The sequence below is a fragment of the Odocoileus virginianus genome, chromosome 4 (assembly GCF_023699985.2).
Source record: "Odocoileus virginianus isolate 20LAN1187 ecotype Illinois chromosome 4, Ovbor_1.2, whole genome shotgun sequence".
NCBI lineage: Eukaryota > Metazoa > Chordata > Mammalia > Artiodactyla > Cervidae > Odocoileus > Odocoileus virginianus.
The window spans coordinates 56,660,874-56,681,642 of NC_069677.1; the positions used below are offsets into that span (position 1 = coordinate 56,660,874).

Below are 20,769 nucleotides of genomic sequence, written 5' to 3' on the forward strand. Positions count from 1 at the left end.
GCTTTAAGAAGTAAAGTGACCTGAAATTTCCAACTTCAAAATCTTAGGATTAAAAAAAAAAGCCGACTAATGGCCTTTATTTACAACCTATTTATGATTTTAATAACTTGAACCAAAATATTTTTAAGAATGTTGAGTAAATCTTTAAGAAAAACAGAAAAACTGATAGTAACAGCAGAAATCAGAACCAGAGTCAACAGAAACAAGACTGTTCATTTAAAGCTGAGTAACTCTGTCCACTGGACCACCAGAAGTCCAGGTCTCTAAATTATTCTTGATGCTGAGATATTTAGGGGATCAAATGCATGTTGATTATATACACCCCCCAAAATGGTCCTTATCAATAGCATAACATGAAATGTAAGATGTTCAAGTAGGAAAAGTGTTTACTCCAGTGGTATTTCTAGACTAAAAATTCTCAATGTTTTAGCATTTTCAACTAAATCTTCTTATTGAAAAATATACTTTGGTTATCTTGGCTTAAAGAAATTAGATACTTGTTTTTTAGGACTGATAAAACCCAAGAATGTATGAAATGAGAAGACTATAAATTTTTACTTACCATTGCTTGTTCTATTTTGTTGTCAATGGCTACACCACCTCCCCCAGATGCACTGGAAAAAATCAGAATATTTCATTAAATTATTCTAAAAAAAATGTAAGCTCCCTTCCAACTCTTAAAGTAAATAAAAACATTTGTGTTTTACTTAAAACCAAAATAGTAATTTAAAATAGACTATTAGCCTATTTTCAGAATTTCATACTCAGAGCTCTCACTTTGAAAATGAGGATCTCAGTAAATAGATGACTTCTAAAAATCCTTTGTAGTTTCAATGTTTCCAAGTTGCCTATGAAATATATATGCTACTTTAAACATTAACTCCCAGTTCTATTCAGGAGTTCTCAATTCAGTCACCTTAAGATATATTTCAAATGAGCAGTATCCGCTCCACATCTCTTCATTTACTAACTATATAGTCGAATTAACTTTCCTGCAAAAATTTTAGTGGTTTCTTATTGCAGTAAATTCAGATGATTACCTCTCTTCTATAGATTTTTATATTTTTAATATCTGGTTTTTAAATTTCAAAAACTCGCTTGTAAAAATGATTCAGAGGGCTTTGGGCAAACGGTACTTGGAGGGCTGGTTAACGAGGAACTCCACCGTCTTGGCAGACCCACATGCTTTGACTGTAGCTTGCTACCTGGCAAAAATCACCAACTAAGGCATGTGGTTTAGACCAATTTTTCCTAGAAATAATTGGAAACAGTCTAGCTGGTACGTATATCTCAAGTTCAATGATCATTTTAGCATTTATATGATAATGACACAGAAGGCTGAATAATCATCCTCTTTGGCAGTTTATATTTTCCTATGTATATAGCAAAGACCTATATCCTTTTGTTGGTGTTTTTGTAAACTTTAAAGAACAGTTATTAGATTTTTCTTATAAATATAAATCTGATATATTAATCTACTGTATCAATACAGAAAAAGGTCTTTAAATTATTTTTGTATAAAACTTTATTGCACACTCTTCATTTAGTATTTAGTGATAAATTTAGGTCCTAATATATCTGAAGACTATTTTACTTTAGATGATGGGGACGTTCAATGTTATATTAGACTGAGGCTCAGAAATATCCTATCTGATATAGTGGTGCCTTTTATATTGTAATCTAAGTAGATATGATTACAATCCTGGTTTTGTTACTCACTACCTACACATCAGTAAATCATCTATTTAGCTTCCTCAGGCCTCAGTTTCCTCATCTGTAAAATGAAGGGGCTGGTATCTATGCCTCAGTGGCCTTTGAACTTTTTAATCCTCTAAACTCTGAGTCAATGCATGGAAAACACTAAGCTTGTTTATCTGAGCATTAACAATATTAAATACAGCATACTACTTCACTTCCTGCTATTGCTAAGGAGCTTCTGTATACCTAATAACTGGAAAGGATATATAGATCATTAATACTTATATATATTAGGCTTTAAAGGATTGTAGAGACTAAGTATGGATTCATGTAACTATAAACTACAGAACTATATAATCTTTAGTGTAAAGTTCAGTTCAGACACCATATGGATAGTCACCAATACTGGCCATAATTTGGCAAAAAAGATGGTAAGAGACATTTAGATTAGAATTTGCCTGAGAATCCTGGATTATACTTTTTTATTCTGTATCAAGGGACAACTGAAATAATTTCATGACTTAAATACAATCAATTCTTTTAACCTATCAATTTTAAATAGAATGCTAACTTTAAATGCTAACTTTAATATCAGTTTTACATACTAATGAGCAAACAAAAATCTACATAAATCTCAAACTCTTGAAAGATTTCTTCTTTTCTGATAATTAAAATAAAACCTAGTCAGTTTCCAAACCATTCCCTCAGCTAAGGAACAATAATTAGCATCCTACTCTTTGTTGATAAAATAACCTCCAATCCTGACTTATATATCTTTTATTGCTACAGAGGAACAGGCCTGCAGAGTGTAAATTAAATAGGATCATACTGAAGGTATGTGCCCTTTAGAAGGTATTATTTCAATTTTGTTAAATATTGTACTTTAACAGAATCAGGTCAGTCACAGATACAATTACTATCACTATTCACCTTTGGCCACTTTGAAGGCTGTTACCAAGAATACTATAACCTATTGCAGAGGTTCTCAAACTTTACCATTGCACCAGTCATCTGTATGTCTTGTTAAAAAACAGATTGCTGGGTTCCTCCTCAGTTTCAGGTTCAGTAGGTCTGGGATGGGGCCCAGAAACTATGCAGCATTTCTAACAAGTTCTAGGTGATGCTGATTCTGCTGCCTGACAAACCATACTTCTGAGAACCACTGGCTTACAGAGATGAAAGCTAGAAGGGAAATAGTTTTTTAAAAATCTATTTAAAAAATTTCTTAGCCTGGTACACAAAACCCTGCACAAGCTTGACCTGTGTCTTCCACCATACCCTCTCTCATATTCTGTTTGGCATCCTGTGTCTGACATAGCTGGCTGCAATCTGAGGAATGTATTGTCTGTGTGTATCCTCTCAGGTTCCCAAGGCTTTGCAGAAACTCTTCCCGCAGTGGCAAAGGCTCAATTCCAATTCACCTGGCTTTCTGTGACTGTTTCTTAAGATGCTCACTGCCATCTCTTCTGGAATGCCTTCTAGTTTCCTAAGGTGAACCAATATTCCATCCCTTTTGTGGTTTCACTAAAATAATCACAAACTTTTTACAGTGCATAACCATGAAATTCTGGCCGCTCTATATACTCACTGTGAATTCTAGGAAATTATTTAACCTTCTTAGATCTCAGCTTTTTTTTTTTAAAACCTAAAATAAGGATGGTATCTTCAGGATTCCTGCCTGGGAAATCCCATGGACAGAGGAGCCTGGCGGGCTACTGTCCATAGGGTTGCAGAGTCGGAGGTGACTGAGCAAGGAGCAAGGATTATAAACCCCAATTCACAAAACTCCTGTGAGGATTAAGTGACTTTAAATAATACTACCACTGTTAGCTCTATCAGACTGAACTCTTTGAGTGAGGTCCATTATCATCTTCACCTCTGTGAAGAGAACAGTGCTTGGCACATAGAAACTCGGTGTGTACAGAAAGAGTCAATATGACAACAGTTACTGAATATACTAGAAACAATTACTGGTTCATATTAGGAAGCCATTATATTTTTTTGAATTTAAATAAATCAGTAGTTCTCAGTGTTGTGGTCCCTGGACCAGCAGCATCAGCATAATCTGGGAACTTGTTAGAAACACACATCTTCGGGTCCACTCATACCTACTTTTGAGGTGGGATTCAAAAAAATCTATTTTAATAACTCCTCCAGCTGATATCAAAAAAACTAAAGTTTGGGAACCACTGCTTTAAAAATAAAGATACAAAACGGGCTTCCCAAGTGGCTCAGTGGTGAAGAATCTGCCTGCAATACAGGAGACTTGGGTTCGATACCCTGGACATGGAAATGGGAGCTCACTCCAGTATTCCTGCCTGCGAGATCCTGTGGACAGAGGAGCCTGGTGGCTCACAGCGACTAAGCAAGCAAGCATCAACATGGTAGCTTTAAATGGAAACAACAGGGGGGTATTCTATCTGAAGATCCCAGGACATGGACCAATGAGGGTAATAAGCTGTTTCCTATTGTGTTCAAAGTCTGGGGTTTATGTTCTTTTAAAATGAGAATGATTAGCTGCAGCAGAATGAATACTTTTATTTGCTTCCTTGATCTAATGTTACAGTATTAGACCTTGTTTTCTTTCTTATTGCATTCACCACACTATAACTGGGTGATTAATAACCAGTTTCCAAACTTAAGTTCCTTACGAGACGGCTTCCTAACACTCTGTAACTATTCTGATAAACTATACAGTGCTACAAAAGGGGATAATTTTCACAAAGAAACTTTCTGTTTACTATGGGTCACTCTTTTAGAATAAAGTCATAAGTGGATTAGCATTTATTAGATGAATAAAAAATTGGGGTACTGAGGGAATGGACAGAAATATAGAACTGTGAGAAAAAAACACAAGAATGACTATTACTTTTTAATATAATGAATGTTCATTTCTTGGAATTGTGGCTCCCAAAAGAACCTTGATAATGCTCTAAATAAAGTAAATTACAATCACATTCTTAAGAAAAGTAAAACTTAAGAATCAGTGTAGGATGGATTTCCACGCTGTTCGTCTTTGGTTTCCCACCACAGATTTCCTCCCCAGGCCTGCTTCCTCTTATCACATTAGATTACTTGCAACCTCACTGAGAAGACAAGGGGCCAGATAGGAGACTCCGCTCCGTCTTCACAAGTGTCTTACATCTGCATCCTTCTTAATAGGCTAACTCTTTCATCCATGCTCTCAGCTCAGTGACTGCAAATCATCCCGTCTTTCCTCTCTAAAAATTAAAACCAGTGAAGGCAAAGTTAGGCTTAACTTGATCTCATATTTAAGAAAAATTCCTTATGAGAAATCAAAATTTTTCTTTATTAATGTGGAGAGAGACATCATGACTACTGTTTAAGATAAAAATCGTGCAAATTTCTTTGCTATTACACTTTGACTACTGCTGTCTTTCTTCTCAATAGAAATGTCATTTAAAACATTAATTATCCTTCGGCCACACTGTGCAGCATGCACGTCTCAGCCCCCCACTAGGAACTGAACCCGTGACCCCTGCAGTGGAAGGGCGCAGTCTAAACTACCGGACTGCCAGGGAAGTCCCACAAGTGCTCGTTAACAAAGCGACAAGGGAGAGCGAAGGGACACAAACGACTTCTCACTTCACGGCAGCACACACACACTTCAGTGAGTTCTTACTCCAAGCCTGAGTAATACTCTCATTTTACAGTTGAGGAAACTCAAGCCTAGTAACTTACTCAGACACAACCCTAGGGACAGGATTAAAATCTAATTAATGTCAAAACACATGCTTTTCCTATCACAACATAAGACTGTGAAAGGAAGAAAGCAGCGCTCTATAATGACCTAAGAGAAATGCAGAGGTGTGTGCACTGTGAAAAGCGCTTAAACTCAGCTGTGAAACCATAAGCAAGGATCCAGCTATGTTCATAACATGCCATTTATCTTATCTAGCATATTCCTAGAAGAGGTTCAGGTCTGAAAACAAGGTAGGTAGCTTCTAGGAAAAGGCACTTGTTCAGTGATCTTTAGACAACCAGCATAGTTTGATTCTCTGCTAAGGTCTAAAATGTTCTTTTGTTAGAAAGTTGAAGGTACCTTAAGACTATATAGATCCATATGCAGAATATTACTTAAAAAATTACCCTGCTTTACTCAAAGACCCTCCTAATCTTCTCTGTTGAATCACAATACAATTAAAACAGGAATTCCACAAATCACAAAATAAAATGTTGTGTGGTAAGAACTTATTTGACTGAATTGGCAATCTCATACACTAAGGTTCAAGCACCTTTACCCAAACCAGGTAAAATCAATTCTCTTTAAACTTAAAAGTAGAAGCTATAGTCTTTCTTGGAGGCCAGTCCTCAGGAATCACATATTGTTTCCAATACATCATTTACAATCTTCATCCCGTTGCCTGCCCCCCACAATAACTCTATATCATTAGTGCTAGAAATGCTTTAATTCTAACCTGAATTACACTTAGCCTCCTCTCAAAGAAATGTGTGTTTTATTTTTAGAAAGTAACTGTTAAGTAGCTGACTGCAAAAGAAGAAATCCAATGAATCTACAGCTCAGCAAGCTTATCAAGTTTAAAAAAACAAAAAACTATCATCCTTTCTGTAAAAAGAATTTTAAGAATATTTACATTTTATCACAATTAAGAGCAAATAACAATCCTCCTTCTAAAAGAGCCTATGTAGATTAAAATTCATATAGATAGTCTGGCTAAATGCAAACCTCTGTGGTCAAGAATAAAACTGCTAGACAAAATTAACAGAAAATTAAGCTAAGAACTCAGAATTGTATGTATCCTAATTATTAACCTTAAGTTCTACCAATGTAAAAATAATCTGTTTAATTTCATGGTTTAAAAAACACAGACAAAAGGCCCCATGGAGATTTTTATTCTCAGTAACACAAAATAAGTGATTTCTGTGGACCATAAAAGCTATTATCATGCTAAGCAAGCAGGTAAAATGGCTATTCACAAAACTAAACCTTATCAAGTACTCAATCTTACTGTGAAAAAAGCTTTTTACCAAGGAAATATTAAAAACCCAGCTAAATATACAAAGATTGACATTTGTTTTTAGCATCTATAAAAACCTTGCTCATCAATGCCCTTAGCATATTTTACACTCATCTAATTAATTTCAGGTCAAAATCCTGAAATTTTCTTCCAGAAAAGAATATTTAAAAAGAGGAAAAAAGGATACACACTCTGGATTATACCAATGTCAATTTCTGGACTTCAGGTGTTATATTATAGTCATGCAAAATTTTACCATTGGGGAAAAACTGCATGAAGGGGTACATGAGGCCTCCCTGAACTTCTTTTTTTTTGGGGCAACTTATCTATAAGTATTCCAAATAAAAGATTTAAAGGAGATACAAGTACATGATAAAGAATAAATTCAGTGAAAGGAAAGTGAAAGTGAAGTCGCTCAGTCATGTCTGACTCTCTGCGACACCATGGGCTATAGCCCACCAGGCTCTTCCGTCCATGGGATTCTCCAGGCAAGAGTACTGGAGTGGATTGCCATTTCCTTTCCAGGGGATCTTCCCAACCCAGGGATCGAACCTGGGTCTCCCACATTGTAGACAGACGCTTTACCATCTGAGCCACCAGGGAAGTCAAATAAATTCAGTGGGCAAAAGGTAAACCATCAGCATAAAGTCCCTCTCCTACCTCAGATTCCCTCTGTCCAGAGTCAACTGTGTCAGTGACCTTAAAAAAGTCCATTTAGGAAGGAATTCTTTACTGTTTTGGAGTGGGAGAGGCCTTTCTAACTATATGTCTCAAAATATATGAAGTACTTCTATATATCTGTAAGACAAGCCCCAGTAGAAAAATGGGTAGAATACACATGAACATTCACAAGACATTAAAAAATAACTCTATATCTCATAGTAAAAATATAGACTAAAACTATAATATGTGATATTATTTCCCTAAACACACTGGTAAACATATTAAAATTTAATGCAAAATTAGTGAGGCTGTGGGAAAATGGGCCTTCTCTTACTGTGCTGGCGAAAAATGGTATAATGGTATAATCCTTACAGACAGCAATTTGGTTACATCTAATAAATTGTGCGCAAACATACACACTCTGACTCTTCAAGTCAGCAATACTACAAGTAGATATTTATCCAACAGATATTTTTACATACATAGGAAAAATGTACTGACAAAACTACTCATTACAACATTGTTCGAAACAGCAAGGTTTCTGACTAGCAGTAGAGAAGGAGTTAAATAAATCACGGTATAGCCATTCATTTAATACTAGCCATTTAGTAAGGGGAAAAAAACCCCACAAAGATGCTGTTCTGTGTACTGAGATGGAAACTATATGATGTGCGCAGACTATCATTTATGTGAAGAGGGAGATTATGTGTTTGCTTGTATATGCGGAGACCGGAAACACACAGATACACAAAGAAAGCGATCTGTCTAAGAAGGCAGGAGCAAGGGGAATAGGGATCAAAGACTACTTTCACGCACTTTGAAGGATATTGAAAAACATTTTCCAAAATGAAAATGACTCATAAAGGAGTTATTACAGTGTGAACTTAAGACATGACCAAATGGCAGACAGGAAACAAGAAAGGAGGAAAGGAGGGAAGAGGACCAACAACCCCACTTGCTTTCGGAACTTTTTCTTTCTGAAAGATTAGGTACTATGTTTAACACAGGAAACTATTAATATACATGATATTTGTGACTTGTAAAATTCACTTCCTTGGCTTAGGGTGAATTAAAATCACTTAAAAACATAACTCCCAGTATAGTTATATCTGTTCAAAGTGATGCTGGTAACTAAGTAGTAGAAGTCTCTCAGATAAGTAGCTAAGATACAACAGGCTACATAAGCTTACACAGGGTTGCATTAAAAAATGAATTCCAAATAAAGTATTGGTAAGATCTTTTAAAATTTTTTCCAGATTTCTTTACACCTCAAAGTTATGATATTTTGGGGGAATTATTATTTGATAGTAAAATTCTGATATTATTATAGACATATTTTTCTTGAGCTACTCTAAGGAAACAACTTAAAAACTAGCCATACTAAAAATATTTTTCTGTTAAAACAGTCAAGATGAAAGATAGAAAAACTTAGTTAGGAGACTTATGTAAAAGGAAAACAGCATATCAATTTTACCATTACAGTCCAAACATTCCAATAAACTAAGAAAGTTTAACATTCTATTACTTCAAGCTAAATACTTAAATGTAATAAGAACATGAAAAATCATACCTACATAAGATAAATGAGCTTATGCACTAACTGTAATTTCTTATTAGACTGGCATTAGGCAAGGTTTGACACAATGAAAAAGTTATTTCCTTCCTCTGAGTCAGACTGAAAAAAGAAAGGGTGTGAGAAAGGGGTAGGAGGGGGGTAGCATCTTCCCCAATGTTGGAGTGCTTGCATCTAAAGGAGACTCTCTGAAAGAGACTTCGTTCTACTGCTTACAAAGCAGCAACTGGCCCTTTGGTGACGCGTAATCACAGGGGAGTGAAGCACACACAGCCGAGGTGTCTGAGCCTAAACTAAGGGTCTGACACTGCGGTCCTGCTGACTTCACTTCCTGCAGACTGGGAAAACCGTATATGACTGACAGTTATCTAGACGGAGAGGTGCACTGGTATCTGAGAGTAAAAAAAGGAGGAGAGAGATTAGGAAGGTATTTTTCCCAACTCATGTTCAGAATAACTGACAAAAACCTATTAACATAGTTATACTGAAAAATAACATAGTGGATATAGTTCCATATATTCATTTTAGATATTCTAAAGCCATTCCCTTTAGTCTGCTGGGATAGAAGCTGATAGTTAATCAACATCTAAAAATATCAGAATTTGGTGATTGAAGTAACATATAGGTCAACCTAGTAAAAGTTCTATGGTTTCTGATACTGGTTTTAAGAACTATCTTTCCTACAAAATACAAAACTTCAGTAGAAGAGAAAAATTCAATAAAAATTCTTAATATGAACGAAGACATTACAAACACATAAAAGCTCAAATTTTTCCAGCTGTGTCAGGAAAAGGATAAAGATTAAGAAACAGACTTCCAGGGAAAGGGACAGCCATTTTGTAGTTAAGATCAATTCTCCTTTAAAATGGTTAACAGTATGGCATTCCTTCCCTTTGACTATGAGGAAATAATAACACTGTCACCAACGAAGGAAATTTTCATGGTGTAAGTATATGAAAATGGACAAAACTGGAGAAAGAACATGATAAAAAAGAAATCCAAGGGCAATAAAAACAAAAATGTAAAGCTCTTAAGATTTGCATTTCATTTCAGAGGCCAAGCATTGAATAAATTTTTACCTAGCAGTGGGCCTATTATAAAAACAGCCTTTTTATGTAGCTAAATTCATCTACAATTTTTAAAGTAACTTTGAATTCCTCAGCAATCACTTACAAATGGGCCAAATGTGTGTGTGGCAGGGGGAGTGGGGGAAGAATGTATCTCTAAGGCTAACCTTTACACTATCCCACCTCACCTCCCCTCAACTCCAAATGCCTGCAACTTTTGAGCTGAAAAGCCTAAACTCCTTAAGATGCTCCGTGGTTTCCTTTTATTCTCTTTGTTGATACTGCTCCTCACTCTAAGTACTCTACATTCTTTCAGAGCTTTCAGCTCAAACATTTTCTCTTCTGAAAAGCCCTCTGTAACTCTTCCAGAAGTAATATAGTAAGTCATGCTTCACACTACACTCGCATATAGGGTGTGCTCTAACAGTCTCATCAATCTCGGACCACACAAAAGCGCTAACAATCTACCACGAGGCTGGCAGACATTTAATAAACAATGCTATAGAACTTAAGACTCAAAAACTGTACACTTCGAATCTGAGTCCTGAATACATGACCTGCTATGCTGACTCCGGGGCCATTTTCTCCTTAAAGCTGAAACACAAAGTAGCTGTCCTGGATCACCTCCAAATCATTTCCTACACTTCACAGCAAAACTGACTTTCTCCAACATTCCTTGGTATTTAATAAACTTGGGGAACCCTATTATTTTAACCAAACACAAAACAAACAATTGAGGAAACATTCCTTACTCTTATTTCTCATTTTCAATTTGAAACTAGCTATATGTCCTTGCTAATACTAATGAAATAATCCATATACCTAAATTCAAATACCTTTGGTGGTAACAGGTCATAAATCCTGAACAAACTTCTGCCTCTTATTTCCTAATAGCCAAATCTCAGTAACATTTACCTTTCTAGATGACACTTTTGTAAAAAAAAAATAAAATAAAAATCTAATCTGTCTCCTCTGCACACACACAATACTCAACAAATATTGGGTGAAAGAACATGAGGTTAGACAGTGTTCATCACAGAGAAGACCACTAGATGTGTAATTAGCAAATACACATTGCAACTTAGCCTCACCTCAGGTTTACTATGCCCAGAGGCAAGTTACTCTTATTAGGCTTTTTTCCTTCAGCATTTAGTTTTAGAGACTTATGAAACACCCTAACTACTCCAATGTGGTGGTGTGTGTTTGGGTGGGGTGGGGAGGGGAGGGGAATAAAGAGGGGAGCAGATTCAGTGAGAAGAAAGGATAGTAACATTCAGGACAAGTCTTAAAAAGTCACCTACGCAAGTAAAGGAGTAGAGGGGACAGCTGGACCCTGCAGAATGCTCGGTCACAGGGGTGAGGCGAGGGAAAGTGAAGGTTTTATAACCCAAGCAAGAGCAGCTTTGAGAAATCAGAGGGATGATCAAAATGAGAGTCACCTATAACAGACACCAAGAAGGACTGCAGTCTTCAGTATGGAGCAACCCATGGGGGGGGTGGGGGGAGATGGTTAATGTGTCATAAGAAAGATTGTTAAGATTTTTTGAGGGGTGGGGAGTGAGTGGTAAAGAAACTTGCAGATGGAAATGAGACATTTTAAGCTACATTTGGGAATGCTGAATCTAGGATATAGATCACGGTGGAGAAACAAAGGTTGAGAAATAAGGTTACTAGAAACAGGTACGTAGAACTCTACAGAGTCATCTCTGGCAAGGAGGCTAGGTTTGGGAGCTGTCAGGATGTGTGCTCAGACTGAGAGATAAGCCTAGTTAAAGGGCCAGGGCACAGGAGAAGAGCAGCAGGGAAAAAGGCACAGAAGACGGGCTGGGAAGAAACCACCCTTTCTTGAGAGAGCTGATTATTTCTTTCACTGAAGAGCCTCATAATTGTCTCTTCTTTCTCAAGCATTCCACACATTAATTTTTTAAACTAAGCAGCTATTCGTGAACAAATCCTCTCAATCCCATTTCCGCAAAGAGGCCTAACCAAACAAGTCAAAATGAGACTATCCCCTTGAATATCAAATGCCAAATACCAGTGAAGAGATCATATTTTTGCTTGTCTTACGGCTAATCTCTTCATTTATGCCTGCAGAGATGTCATTTAAAAAAGCTTTTATAGAAAAAGCGTAATTCTATGGACAATATATTTGACAAAGTAACACTGTATCAGGTTAACCATTAGGGTTATCTGACTAAAACCCAGCTTTTGTTCCCAGGTTAATAATTAACCTTTACCATATTATATCCCTTCCTAATCTGTCCCCAAAGTCCAAGAGTAGTAACAAATAAGAATGGAGATTTTCAAGGAACTGTTTCAAAATAGGGATAAACCCAGAAGAATAAAAGTAAAAGTATCATGAGGTTTTTAAAGAGACATTTGCTTCATTATGAATTAGACTAAAGGGACAGTGCCAGGCATGGTCACTACCCTTCAATGAAATGAAGAGAGCACTGTATCAGGCAAAAAAATCTGGTCTATTTTACTTTTAATGTATCAATTAATGTTTTGCATTTGGGATGTTTTTAAAATATAGGTTGGCCTGGGTTTGAGCAAAGAATTAAGTTGCTCATCTTCAACAAATCTAAGAAGAGTACTGTGAAGCCATGCCCTGAAGATTTAAAACTGTCAACGTTATCACTTCACCACCATTTGGCTTAACTGTCTTTTGCTCTCTGCTTCACTCTGGGGGTAAGACAGTTGACTTATTAGCAGCGGCCTAAGCAAAAGGCTGAATTCTCCTAGAGTAATAAAGGGGTTTAAGAACACAGGCTTTAGAATTAGATAAGCTCGTTTTAACATCCCAACTCCACTACTTACTAATGAGGTGCTCTTACCAAGTTAACATACTGAAACCAGTTTGCTCATCTGTAAAATGGGTCATGGTTTGTACCTACCATAAAGGATTGCTGTAAGGATTATATGAGACTTTTTACAATAGTAGTGCTTAAAATTTTTTTGTTCCTTCTATTATTGGGATCAATTTGGACTTTGACAGTGTTTAAGGTTTACTATTGCAGTGTATCTTGGATTAAAAATGAAGCAGTAAGGTACAAATAAAAATTACGATTAGTATTAACAAACAGGTTTTATGGGCTTTCCCAGAGAAAGAAATAATGCTAGCTATGCTTTAAACCTACTAGATTTCTTTGTACTTCTTTGATTACTTTGTACTCTTTGTTAAAGATTCAATGCAGTCACAAAATATATGCTAATAAAAATTGTTTGACTTGAGATTTAAACTTACATCAATGTTTATGAAGCACAGTAATCCTGTGACTTGAACATTAGTAAAATTCTTTGATCTTTGATAGGATCTTAAAGTTTCATTGTTTAGATATAAATAATCTTAACTTACTGTAGGAAACTTTTCCTAAGGCCACTGAGATATAACTTAATCAGCTTAAGCCAACATAAAAATTTCCAAAAACCGGTTTAACCAAAAATATCTCATGCCCTTCTTTAGTGTTACATGACATTTCAACCATAAATATTACTAAAAACTCAAAAGAGTGAGATAAAGTGTTGTTTTGCTTCTAAACTACATTTCCCTTAGTTGAGAATCACTGCTTTAGAATTACTTAACTCAAAAAGGGATTCTGGAACAATAAAGAAAAGTATAAAGTAGCAGTATTATAAAATATAAAGGGTTACAAGGTTTTCTCACTCATGGAGAAATGTGCTCAAAAATGAACATCAATGGCAAAAAGTTTTAACAGCTAATTACTTTTTCTCATTTCTTCTTTTTAACCTGGGCCCTTGGCAGTGAAAGTACCATGTCAACCACTGGACCAACCAGGGACTCCCTGCTTTTTCTCATTTCAACCTAGATCCATGTCCTGAATTATTACAGGCAATAACAATTCTATAAAATAGACATGACTAATGACAGAACTTTACAATAGTTTGTACACATCAATTTATGTAAAATTTTTATGATGGTTTCTAGACTTTTATCATGACCTGAAATTTGTTAAATCAATTTAAATTCTAGAGATAATAAAATGAAATGGGATGCTTTACCGACATAATCTTTGTCCTCTTTTTTTCTTGCCAACAGGCCCTATCCCTCTGACTCTTCCATAAATAACTGTTTTTGTTGTCTTCACTGAATGTTCTTCTTCCTTGAATTAAACCTTAAAGGTGGGAACTGTATTCATCTCGAGGGTCTACTTATTACAACACTCTGCATATAATTGATACTGAACATTTAACTGAATAAAATGATGGAATAAACCATCTATTCCATATATTTAATTTAATATATTATCTAATTATATTTTGTAAGTTCAACATGAACTTATGGCAAGTTGAGCTTACTGTGCTGGGAAAAAGAGTTAAGAAATCAATCAGATACTTAAACTCTTAGAAACTAAAGATATCACAGGAACATAATAAAAAAGAGAAGACTTTATTAGAATTTTTTTTCCTCCCTGACAAAGTCAGCTTAAATAAAAAAGCCAATAAACTTTTTTCTGATATTCCTTTCATCTGAAAAGGAAGAAAGTATAACAGTTTCTATATAACATCAGTAACTGAAGTAGAGAAAACTTAAGTCTGAAGAAAAGTCAGAGCGCTATGGATTTTCAGTTACTTCTGACAAAATAATGCCAGTGAAACTTAGCAGTTCTATGGGGATGATAAAGTCATAGTAGACTTTGTGGAAAATAAAGTTGGACTTTAAAATTCAGTCACAGGGAAGAAGAAAATGAAACCAAAAGCTATCCTGAAAGTGGAAAGAGGACTTCAAAGGCTTGCTGGTTTGGTCAGGTCAGAGACAGCGGACAACCCAACTGTCAACATCTTTAAGTGTATATCATGAACAAGTAAAAGTTCTAAGTGAAGTAAATCCAGGATTCAGAAGAAATTCAGATATACTTCACTCTTTTTATACTGGGGATCAATGCACATATAAAGGAGTCCCGTGAAATCTTTGTATCACCTCTAGAATCAACAACTAGGAAGAGAGGAAACATCTTGTGATCTCTAAGATGTTAAGAAATGTCGCCTTATCCATTGAAAAAGAGCTTCAGAACTAAAAACCATGACTTATGGCCATGAACTGGAACCCATATTCTTGACTACAGCTGCTATGAAAACTAATGTAACTAACTACAGAATATTCTCAGTTCAATGTTTCCATAGAATTTGTAGTACAGCTTACATCTTTACATGAACCTAACCTCTCTACTAAATTTTTAAATGATGGCAAGGTATTTTTCTGCTTCACATTTTAGAGTCTCTGCTATACAAGAAGGGTTTATAAAAGGTTTCAACATGAAATGGAAAAAGAAAGAAGACCAGGAAGCTAAGATAAACATCACTGGAGGTGTTCAAAGGCTAGATGACAACTTGGAACGTATGTGGTAGACATAATTCAAGTCTAAGACAAGTGGTTTGACTAAATGACCACTACATTCTCTTCTAACTCAGGTTTATAATTCTAGACTCAGAAGTGGTACCAAATAAAAGGTTTTTGCTCTGAAGTCATACCCCGGTTTGAATCCCCATTTGATTTCTTTCATGATATGACTCCACACCAATTACTTAGCCTCTCCAAAGGATAATAAATCGGACTAGATGCTAGGGTTCAGTGAGATAATGCATTTGTGTCTGGCACATGGTAAATACTTAATACGTTAACTACACAATTTGTATTAGTAAGGTACAGTTTCATTTGTTTTTGTTTTAAGCAGTAATATTATCGTAGATTTACTAAGCCATATTTAGACACAGGAACTCTGTTACAAACACTTAAAAACAGGCTAAAGGTTATAAGGTTTGGAGTTCATCTGAAGATAAAATTAAACCAATGAAAAGGACTTGCAACAAGTAGTTGCTCAACAAAAAAATCCTGTTTTTCCGACCCCCCAAAAATAAATGTTACATAAATATTTTAAAAGTAAATATAAAATAGGTTTCTTAATGGAATTATTCACAACTAAGGGCAAATGTGATGTGGCTTAGTAAGGGGTTTTACATTTGACTCATCTCCCTATCCAAAAATTTGTAGTCTGAAGTAGCTTTTTAAACTGCTGATGGTGTTTCCTATTTATAGCTCCTAAATACTAAAGGGTGAACTTTTTAATGGTTATACTTAGTATAATACTATTCCAGTAAGTACTAAAACTTTATAATACGTATACACTTGTTTATAATTATAAGCATTAAATTTAAATGGAGGTTATTTTACAATGCAATAAATAATTTTAGATAGTAAGCAACCTATCAAATTTATTTTTTGGCAAGTGCTTTAAAAGATGGTTTTATAATGAGGATGACCCCCTGCTACTAAAATTCAAAGGAAATCAAAATTATGTATTCACATCTTCATACAATATGAAATTCTCCCTTATCTTATCCTTCAAGTTTTCCAGGGTTACTCTCTAGACCTGCATACAACTGAGAGCCCAGGTTCCACTGAGAAAGCTAGATCTGAACCTAGTTTCACCACTTAATGGCTATGTGACCTGAGAAAGTTCCTTAATCTAAGCTTTCACTTTCCTTCTCTATAAAACTGAGGCTGTTGATAACATCGATACATCTGCTGTGAAAATTAAATAACAGGTCAAAAATATTTGGCATGTTATCATGTTGCATATTTTTACCTAGCAGTCCCTGATATATAGTAAACCCTAAGTAGCAAAAAAACAACTACTCTGGGGAGAAATCCAATCAGCACTTGATCACAGAGACTGAAAGGATTTATTCTAAACTAAAAGCAATTAGGCTCTGATTTGTTCCATCAGTCTAATGATCACTTAAACTAGCCTTGAATATATATCAGTAAGAGTTACAGATTACTCATTAAAAATTTCTTTCATAAGTCACATATTTGGGTGTCTAACAAGGCCTGCTCCTTAGACACAAACATACACTAGCAATGTTACCCAACTGTTTTTGAAAACCTGGCAAATGCTCTGAACCTTTCACTGAAAACATACATAATGTTCTATCCAAAATTCCACAGGCTTCATGACCCTCTTAAGCCTACCCACTGACTGCTAAACACAGATATCTTACTAAAGAAATTAAAACTTATTAAAAAATAAAAATGAAAAACATATATAGAATAAGGGACAACTGCTATTAGTTTGTTGCAGTTCCTTGCAGACTACCACTGATTGCTATTACTGGTTTAAGAAACTTTTAAGTTTATATACAAAATATGATCAAAATGAAGTCATGGAATACTATTATCTGGAGCAATTTAGAATATAATTAAAAAGAATTAGTATGAATGTGTACAAAAGAATAACATACTTCTGACTAAGATTAGAAATAGATACCATAGTCTATTTAGATGATGCTTTTTCAAATATCTCTGACAGACTTGCAGTATGTGTGTACCATATTTTAGTGAAAAATAATGAATTCTAATATTTTCCGTATAACCTTGGAAATATATCTTAACATAGATTCTTTTTCTTCATATGCAAAATATGATGATCAGATTGAGGATTAAGATATCCTAAATCTAAACTGTATTATCCTAACCTAAACCATATTATTTTAAGAGTTTCCCTACAAAATACAGCTGTGTAAAACAAAGCGAAATTAGAAGACATATTATAACACAAGTTTACAAATTCTTGCTTTCTAAGCAGAACATAGTTCTGAAAGGAAATGTTTTCTCAGGGTATACAAATAATGCATAATGACTTCTGGTATATTATTTTCATTTGATATTATTATCTTAGGTATTCTCAATTAAGAACTGAGAGAATTTCTTCATCTTTTTAAAGACAGCATTAAAAATGCCTTTTTTTAATGAAAAATAAAATCCTACAAGTAATTAATTTAAATTATATTTTATTTAAAAATGGATGTAAAACTTCTATAAAAGATTAGTATTTCTCAAATATTTCTTGGGATATTAACTAGAAGGTATATGGGGTCCCTAACTATATTGTAAGCATCTACAGCAGATGCGATAGCAATATTTAAATAATCATACTATGATATAGGATGTCACTTTATTTTTTAAACTGTTTATTAAACACCACTGCAAAGATATAGCCTGAAAGGATTACATACTCCAAGTATTAAAAATTCCAAGTTTTCATGTATATATTTAACACTATACTCTTACGTTATACAGTGTGCTCAGTCTGTTCATAAATATTCATCTCAATACAATAACATCAGGTATAATACATAAAATCTAATCCATTAAGTCTTACCAATTTATGACCTGATGAGACACTCTTGTGGACAACATTCAGTCCTTAGAAGCTAGAATAACCCTTCAACCATGTGAGGGCATCACAACTTTTAAACTTTCGGCTTTCGATCATTATTATGTCACATTCCTCCTCCGATGCTGAATTCTAAAAAAAATTCTAGCAAAGAGTTTAAGTAAATAAGTGTTTTAATCAAATAGCCTTTAAAAATCTTTTATAGCAAAGGTTTATGTTCTACCATGATTACACAACTGATATTTTGTACTTAACTTTTTTTTTAATGTAAAATAATTTCATATTTGATCTGGATACTTCAAGCTTTAAATAACATGGACTTTCAGGCCACCAGGAATACTTGTCAGTAAAGAGTCAAGTAGAAATGGAACCCATCAAAGGTTTAAGATCATGATCCAGAAATTATGATTTAACACCATAACCTGGTATAGAGAGCTTTGTAGTCCTGCAGAATGGCACTTGAGTTATATTGTTTGGTCCACAACCATATCAGTTTCTAGACTTACACAGCACAGGTGGCTGAATCAGTAATAATCTATATCAATCATTAAATGCTCAAGACAGCATTCAACTTAATACCTAAATTCAAGACTATCTTTATCATCTCCAGTTTAAAAATTAGACAACACGATGGAAAGAATAAAATTTTAGTACGTGTTTTATGTAATAGATATAACTATGTATCCTACATAAAAGTAATCCTACTGCTCATCTGTGTTTGCTGCTGCTGCTGCTAAGTCGCTATGGGCATGGAAGAAAATATGGGGATGGGAAGATTAAACAACTGTAAAAATTACTTCATTGAGAATATAATCTTAAATTTATTAAATTTTTATAAAAAAAGCTTTCAATTGGGCACCTGTTTTACTCATTGGAAGGTAATGTTATCATTTTCTGTTTGAATTTTCTTTTTGGATAAGAATGCTTATTTATATTTTTAGTCAGCAGTAATCCATAAAAAGGCAACCCACACATTTATGGGCACATTTCTGCCTACATTAAACCCCTAAATAAAATGGCATAATGGGGAAAAGGGGAGAGGGAAAGAGGAAAGCCCTTATTGAGGAAGATTAAATGTGCAAAGTTATAAAAAACTCAAAGACAGCATCGTAAAGGAAACTCTGCAGCCATCTCCAGAGATATTTGACCCAAATATAGGGGGCTGGAGTTATGTTGTTATAGATTTTAACTTTTAATGCTAAATTTTCTATTAAATACACAAGGTCATTTAAAAGGCTTCTATGTAGTCTGAAGGTCTACTTGAATTTTTTTAATTTACAAATATAATCTTTCCAAATGCAACCTGACAACACATTTGACTTCAACAAAATCAAAGATTTCATTTTCAAAGGACAGCCTTACAATGTAATCACCTGGTGAAGGCAAAAATCCATATTTATTAGGATAAATAATAGTTGAAGGTTGTAGTCATTTCATCAACACTACTGAGCTTTTAGAATGTTTTTACGCAACTCTCATCTCCTATCAACCAAAATACTACCATATTTTAAAAAACAAATTAAGTTACTTTAATGATTTACTCTCCATGAGAAGATACAATACACAGCCATATTTAGCAAACTAAATGCATCTTGAACTATATAATCAGTAATGCTGGTAAGTTGCCTATCTGTAAGACTTTGATGAACTGGTCATTTAAATGGCAGACTACTTTTAGTAAAGGACCTACTAACAAAAAGCACTGTATCGCCTGGAAAAAAAAAATCTCTGAAAGATAGAATTAAACCAGCCATATAAAGCAGATTTAATTATTTGTACTGTGACACTTTTTTCCCCAAGCATGCATTCTCAAAATTAGTTGCTACCAAGAACAAGGCTCACAACTGGAGTTTCAATCACTAAATTCTAACATGTAGGAAATTCTTATTAAAAATTTGAAATAAAATTGAGTAAATGAAGTGCTTGTAGATGAAAACAGTTATGATTAATTAGACATCCTTTAAAATTTAACTTAGATTCTCCTAAAAATGAATATTTATTTAGAAGTTATTCATAATCTTGAATCTCTGGCAAGATTGCTATCAAAAACAAATCTTGGATATTTCCCATAGTTAGCACTTCATTCTTTAATTTTTGAGGAAAAGCTTTCTACTGAACTGAGAATGAGCTATTAAATGTCCTTTCAGCCCAGCAAGAAGCAGGCTAAAGTTCACCGTCAGTTAGCAGCTTCATGGCCGACTTAAGATGGGCAGAATGAAACGAGCGAGCATAGGGCAGAGAGGCGGGCCGTCTGCGGTTCCCAAGTCATCGTTTGAGAACTTGTAAGTGAGATCAGACAGACCTATATATGAGTTCCTAAAGGAACTTGCTATTTGATAGCATGTGCTTAGCTTCTTTTGGTACAAAATTTCATTTTAAAGCGTAAACAACAATTATTTAAAAAGTTCACTACACTGTTCTGAGATTTCCTACACATTATAACAATCAATGCTTGCTTTTCTATAAAAGGTCAGAAATGCTTATTTTTTAATGGCGAAAGGGGGGATATGGAGCAAACCCTCATGACCCTGATAATTACATATGGACTTTCCATATGTAAAAGAGAAATC

At 34.7% G+C, this 20,769-nt stretch overlaps 1 protein-coding gene across 5 annotated transcripts in view; it reads right to left on the minus strand.

The window, feature by feature from the left end:
- TSC22D2 (TSC22 domain family member 2) overlaps positions 1–20,769 on the minus strand; it is a 46,320-nt gene that overhangs the window by 2,075 nt on the left and 23,476 nt on the right. For 2 of the 5 annotated variants that reach the window (XM_070466595.1, XM_070466596.1), the window contains one exon: positions 563–614. In XM_070466595.1, coding sequence (XP_070322696.1) covers positions 563–614 — 52 coding nt within the window. Of the gene's footprint in view, positions 1–562; positions 615–4,840; positions 4,920–18,184; positions 18,344–20,769 lie in introns of all 5 variants that reach the window. The other 3 variants (XR_011487321.1, XR_011487322.1, XR_011487320.1) reach the window with 3 other exon arrangements.